The sequence below is a fragment of the Lathyrus oleraceus genome, chromosome 5 (genome assembly GCF_024323335.1).
Source record: "Lathyrus oleraceus cultivar Zhongwan6 chromosome 5, CAAS_Psat_ZW6_1.0, whole genome shotgun sequence".
In the NCBI taxonomy this organism is placed as follows: domain Eukaryota; kingdom Viridiplantae; phylum Streptophyta; class Magnoliopsida; order Fabales; family Fabaceae; genus Lathyrus; species Lathyrus oleraceus.
In genome coordinates, this window is record NC_066583.1 from 109,251,802 (window position 1) to 109,259,245 (window position 7,444).

General features: G+C 32.5%; 1 protein-coding gene across 1 annotated transcript; it reads left to right on the forward strand.

Annotated features, from left to right (window-relative positions):
* Positions 1-105: 105 nt before the first annotated feature.
* On the forward strand, positions 106-7,183 carry LOC127079047 (uncharacterized). The gene is made up of 2 exons (XM_051019459.1): positions 106-1,033; positions 6,900-7,183. The coding sequence occupies exons 1-2, from the start codon at positions 106-108 to the stop codon at positions 7,181-7,183; spliced, it is 1,212 nt and encodes a 403-aa protein (XP_050875416.1).
* The last annotated feature ends 261 nt before the right edge of the window (positions 7,184-7,444 follow it).

Here is a 7,444-nt window from a genome sequence, read left to right on the forward strand (position 1 = left end):
AGATGGAAAATTTTGAAAGATAATGTAAAGGGGTTGACACCAAAATCATTGTCATCCACTCGTTGCGAGAGTCGTGTAGAAAGTGTCAAAGCTATAAGAACTCAAATGTTAGATTTTACAGAAGCTTTACTTGAAGTGTCAGAAAATGATCTTGATCCTAAAATACAAAATGAAGCTAAATCCTTAGCAACAAATGAGCTTGGTGATTTTGAGTTTTTGATGGCCATAATTATTTGGTTTGAAATACTATTTGCAATTAATTCTGTTAGCAAGTTTTTACAAGAAAAAGATATGCTTATTGATGTTGCTATGAAAAATATAAAGGGGTTGATTTCATATTTTGAGGAATATAGAGAAACAAGTTTTTATAAGGCATTAGTTAACGCTAAGGAAATTGCGGTGGAATTGAATATTGCCCCAATATTTCCTCAAAGGCGTATAATTAAAAGAAAAAGACAATTTGATAAGAATTTGAATATTCCAGAAGTCGAGCTATCAGAAGAAGAATCTTTCAGAGTTAATTATTTTCTTTACCTTGTTGATCAAGCTGTTGTTTCTCTTAATAAGAGATTTGAGCAATACCAAGAGTATGAAAGTATTTTTGGTTTTTTGTTTACTTCTCACAAATTACAATCATTGGATGATGCAACTTTGAAGTCTTGTTGTAGTAACTTTGAACATGTATTGAAACATAATGAGCAATCTGATATTGACGGGAATGAATTTTTTGCAGAGTTGAAGTTACTAAGAGAAATGTTGCCTGAAGAAACCATAAGACCTACTGATATATTATTATTTTTGAAATGTTTGGATTGTTTTCCTAATACAATTATTGCATATAGAATTTTATTGACTATTCCTGTAACAGTTGCTTTTGCAGAAAGAAGTTTTTCAAAATTGAAGTTGTTAAAGACTTACTTGCGGTCTACCATGTCACAGGAAAGACTTAATGGATTGACATTAATAGCAGTGGAAAATGATATTTTGGAGACAATAAAATATGAAGACTTAGTTAACAAATTTGCTTCAAAAAGTATTCGTAGGAAGACTCTTTAAATAGTTAGTTACTTTAAGTTGTATGAAATGATGTTTATAGTTTAAACAATACTTTGAATTTTTGGTACTTTATTTCTTTAATATATAATTTTATCTTTTGCTTGTCATTTTAATTATTAAAATTATATATTTTTTAAATTTAGGTCTATTTTTAAAATTAGAACAGGGCCTCTGAATTAATTTGGTCGGCCCTGATTTTAGAGACTTTTATGAGAGATTTTCCTAATTGTTTTGGTGTCTCTACCTCAAAAAATACTTGCATGAAAACACACATAAGTCCTTATTCTTATAAATATTTAATAAGAAGAGAGAAAATTTTAAATTTATTTTAAATTTAATTTCATTTTAAAATTAGAATTATGGGATGGTTGTGGGGATATAAAGGAGATAGAAAAATTTATTTCTACTTTTTAATTAATAAAAAAATTGTGATTTATTATTCGTATAATTACGTGTGTCGGGATTGTTTCTATCTATGAATTTTCCCTCTACCTCTCTTCATGCATAATTGATCACGGTTAATTTATCCATTAAAAATGTATATGATAAAAGATGGTATAACCTTTAGCTAGAATGTAACTCTATGTTTCTTTATCAAGTTTCCAGATATTTTTTCTAACTACCTTTATTTAATTATAAACTTCATTTTAAAGACTCTCGTATATACATAAAAGAAAATGTGTGTGTGCAAGTGGCCTTACTAACATTGTTTTTGATTATGATGATTTTATTTAGTGAAATTGTATCGAGCAAAATTTATTTAGGAACAAAGTGTGAATTAACTTCTTTCATATTCAATTAATATTATTTTCTTTCTATGCCCTAATTCATCAGATATATCCCACTGAATTTTCTCAATAAGATTTTTAACAATGCAGTTGATTGTAATTGTTACTTCCTTGAGTTTTGGTCTAAACCTTAAAAAAATTGTTTTCTCGTATAATTTTTTTTCTTGTATAATTCTTTAATAATATTTTACTTTGAGGTTTTTTTTATAAGTAATAAAAAATTTGAAATAAAAAATGAGCATTATGGGTGCTAACACTTATACAACCAAGAAACCAACCAGGAAAGACTCCGCGAAAACTTAAACCAACAACAAAACCAGACCTGCTAACCACCGGCAAGAAACACAAAAAGAGAGAAAAACAACTACGCCCAACAAATATCGGGGTTATTATAACAATTAGATCGAGAGATATTTCTTCCTCTTCTATGAAAAGCCAAAAATCAATCATAAGATAAAGTCTTCATAAAAACTCAACACTTCCATTAACAAGGGAGTGATCTTTAAAAAGAATCGAATTCCGGCATGATCAAATGGACAAAAAAACACAAGACAAAAAAAACAAAAAGAGGAAGAAGAATTAAAATAAATAAGTCTATCTAAAAGCGAGTCACCTAGAGCCGGACAATCTACCACAATCCATAAGCAAGAACTGTTCCATAAGAAGTTGGAAATGGAACAAGAACAAAACTAATGCTCCACATCTTCATCTTTTAAAAACCACAAGTGACACACCATATTATGAGCTCCCCCGATAATTCCTCTCTTCGCCAACTCCATTCTCGTAGGTAACTTGTTGAGAATTAACCGCCATCCAAAAATGAGATTTTTGCTTGGAATTTTGGTCTTCCATAATTGATCAAGTGATTTAACTATGTTGGGATCCAAAGTAGGCTCACCAAACAAGACTCACGAATCCTCTTGTAGCAATCTTTAATCGAAAAACCATTTTTTCCTCCACCAAATAAAACGATCCTCTTCATCCGACTTAGGTTTCACCGTATTCAAAATCGATAATAACTCATCTAATAACAACACCTCATCTACATCAAAGATCCTCCCATTGAGATCCAAATCTCACACCCAAGAATCATTAATCTAAGATCCTGCATCGGCCACTTTGGAAAAAGGCAAAAGACTCAACCTATGTAAAGAAGGAAATAACTCTAAAAAGGAGGATGAGCCACACCAATTATGTCGTCGAAAGTCCAAAGGCTTATCGTTACCAAGCTTACAAGAGATAGAAGAAGAAAACCAATTTGATTGGGTATCAATATCAATTGAATTCCCTAAAGCACATAAATCCCTCCACCACAAATAAGCTTTCTTAAAAGATGTCGAACCCCCCAACACTGCGCTCTTAACATCCCCATAACGAGACTCAAGAAAATCGGCCCACGAAAAAAGTTCATCATTTAAGTTCCTTCATTTCCACTTTGAAAGTAATGACAAATTGAACATACCACAATGTTTAACTCCAAGACCCCTTTCCTCTTTAGGAAAACAAATGGTGTCCCAACTCATCCAACAAACCTTCTTCACTTCCTCACCCCCTCCCCATAAAAAATATTTTGAATCTTGATTATGTCATTAATAACAACCTTGGGAGCCTTATAGAAAGAGAAGAAGAAGATTGGAATATTTAATAAGACGAAATTTAAAAGGACTACTCTACCTCCAATAGATAGAAATATATTATGCCACTCCACTAACCTTATTTTCAACTTGTCAACAATCAGTGTTCAAACCTCCTTTCTTCTAGGATTAATCCCATTGGACTACCAAGAAACACAAAATGGATCAAACAAATACCACAAGACAAAAAAGAAGCGACCGTCTGCAAAAAATCGAAATCAAGGTTAAGACCAAAAATATGACTTTTGGATAAATTCATCCGAAGCCTCGACACCAACTTAAAACCTCTAAGTGAAATTTTAATGGTCCAAATGTTATTCCACGAACCCTCTCCAATCAAGATAGTACCATCCGCAAATTGAAGCAAATCAACATGCATATTATCATTAATATGAAAATCTTCAATATCCCCCAAAGAAACTTGCAAATCCCTTCGCTACCAAAAGGAAAAGAAAAGGGGAAAGAGGTCTCATTGTCTAAGCCTTCTAGTAACTTTGAAATCCACCATAGGATTCCATTAACTAAAACGGACATAGAACTACTAAACACCAAAGCTTCTAACCAACCACACCACCTAACACCAAAACCCATCCTTCGTAACGTGCTTTTAAGGAAATCCCACGAAACATAATCGTAAGCTTTTTCAAAATCCACTTTGATCAACATACAAATCCTTCTAACTCTTTTAGCAAAATCCACTAACCCATTCAAAATCAATACACCATCCACCATTTGTCTATTAGCAACAAACGCAGTTTGACACTTTAAAATGAGTTTATGAATAACCACTTTCAATCTAGTCATAAGAAACTTGACTATAATCTTATACATACTTTCCACTAAGCAAATAAGTCTAAATTCATATATATATATATATATATATATATATATATATATATATATATATATATATATATATATATATATATTATATATATATATATATAGATAGATTGAGAGAGAGAGAGAGAGAGAGGATTATCCAATTTAGGAATTAAAGCTATAAACGAAGTGGTAAAACTTTAGGAACACGATCAACATGATAAAAAGCTTCCACCACTTTCAAGAGATCATCCATCATAATATCCCAACAAGCTCTATAAAAGTTCAAGTTGAAACCATCCGGACTGAGACTCTTATCCCCGTCACCATGCCAAATGACTATCTTGATTTCTTCCAAGGAAAAATGCTTCTCAAGCAAAGACCTAACATCGTCATTCAACCTTTGAAAAAAAAGACCCCCTCAAAGAAGGTCTTCTATAAAATAATTCTTGAAATCTAGTCTCAACGTGACTCTTAATCTCTCTCTTCACCTCATCCACCTTATCCACCCAACCACTATTCGAATCAATCCCCAAAATACTATTCCTCTGAAATCTATGATTCATTGCTTTATGGAAGAATTTGGAATTAGAATCCCCTTTTCCAATCCACTTTTGTCTAGTCTATTGTCTCAACATACTCTCCTTAAGAAAACTCGAATGCCACACTTCGTTAGAAGCTAAAGACCTCTTAGAAGCCATAACTTCAACATCTAGACCACCAACATTAGCAACTTCAAAGTCCAAAGCATTCAACTCCTTAATCGCCTCATCCACACCCAAAGATGTTCTTGTTCCAACTTCTTAATTTCTTTTTGAGAACTTTAAGCTTTTCTACGAAGGAATAGAAAGCACTACCCGACACAACCAAAGACTTCAAAACCTTTTCGACAAAGGATAAAATTTGTGGATGTTGAATCCAAACATTAAAAACTTGAAAAGTTTGAAACCCCAATTAATAAATTACCTTTGATCAAGGGTATCCACGTAGTTAGGATATCTCCTCTTCATCTTTATTAACTCATTGATTTGTTATTAATGTTATTAATATATTTATAAAGATTAAATAGTTTGATTATTAAATTAATGACATTTTAAATTTTTTATACTGCTGTGAAAATAATTAATTTGAAATAAATTGATTTGATTCTGATAAAAATAGTTTAAAATAAAATAATTTATATTTAAATAAATTTATATAAAAGTGCTTTAAACAATAAATTTCAGTATAAATTTTAATTCTATCATTTTACAAATTGTTTTTCTAAAAATAAATAATGTCAATCTTTAATATCTACCCATTCGAAGAATCCACCATTTTCATATAAATATCAAATCCAATAACTTTGCAGGTAAGAGATAGTAATATTAAAATCAAATATTTCATATCCATAATTTAGACTTGATTTTATAAATATGAGTTAAGTCATACTATAATTCTATAAAAAAAACAAGATTTAATTTATTTTTTAAATATGCTCTAGTGAAATGGACACGGTTTTGAAGGACTCTGCCGTATGAAAGGCTGCCTCTTGAGTTAGCTGAAACTTTAAGATTCCTTAGAAAAATTGAGAAAGTGTTACAAAAAGAACCCTTTAAAGCAAGTATTCTTGGATTAGTGTGTCGTTTACATTAATTTTATGTGTTTGAAAGCAACTTATTTTTAAAGAAAAAGTAAAAGTGCCCCCAAGCTACAAATAATGACTTCTTTTTTATACAACAAGTTAATAATAAGGATGAGATCATATATGAGTTTAAGGAATGGGATTGGACTGAAGATGTAAAGAAGTATCCAGTGAGATTTTTATGTGAAGAATCAGTAAGTGAAGTCGAAAGAGAAGTTCGACAAGAAGAAGTCAGAGGTCAAACAAGCACAAGTAGACCTCAAAGAACAAGACACGTGCCTGCAAGATTGCAAGGATGTTTGATTACATCAGATGATATGGTCAATGATGAAGGTGAGCTGGTACAATATGCTTCCTATGCAAATGTTGAACCAGTCTATGCAGCTGAGGCATTGAAGGATTCGAAGTGGGTGAAAGCAATGAATGAGGAACTGAAGTCCATCGAAGACAAAAACACCTGGTCACTTATCGAATTGCATCAAGGCAAGAAGGAAGTCGATGTGTAGTGGGTATATAAGGTGAAGTTGAATCCCAAAGGCGAAGTAACTCGACGTAAGGAAAGACTTGTGGCGAATGGATTTCTTCAAAAGGAAGGAATCGACTTCGATGAAGTTTTTGCACATGTTGTTAGGATCAAAACAATCAGGTTGGTTGTTGGTCTAACAAACATGAACAAATGGCACACATGTCAGATGGATCTGAAATGTGCATTCCTGAATGGCCCCTTAGATGAAGAAGTGTATGTTGCGCAACCAGTTAGGTTTGTGAAACAAGGCGAAGAAAGAAAGGTATACAGGTTGCATAAAGCCCTGTATGGACTTATGCAAGCTCCAAGATCTTGAAATAAGAAGATAGACACTTTCCTAAGGGAAAACAAACTTGTGAAGTGCACAACAAAGCATGTAGTATACGTAAGAAGAATCAATGGTGAATTACTTATATTATGTCTCTATGTCGATGACCTGTTAATAACAGGGAGTTACAAGAAGGGGATTGAAGATTTCAAACATGATCTAAGTAAGGAATTTGAAATGTTAGAGTTGGGAAAAAATCTCTCATATTTCCTTGGCATTGAATTTTACAAGAGTAGTAGAGGCTTGATGATGCACCAAAGAAGATATGCAGACGAAATACTAAAGAGATTTGAGATGCAAGAATGCAACCCAACTTCGACTTTAGCTGAGCCCAGATTGCAACCGTCTAAAGACACAAATGAAGATGATGTCGATCCAACACAGTACAAAAGACTCATTGGATAACTTTCATACCTTTGTCACATAAGGCCGGATCTAGCATACAGTGTAGGTATGATGAGTAGATTCATGTAGAAGCCAAAGGTATCACACCTAGAAGCAACAAAGAGGATACTAAGGTATCTCAAAGGAACTCTCGACTATGGCATTTTGTTTCCTGCAGCTGATGAAGGAAAAGAATGCAAACTAGTGGGATACACCGACTCAAGTTGGTGAGTGATGCTGAGGATAGAAAATCCACAGTTGAATATGTGTTTATGCTAGATG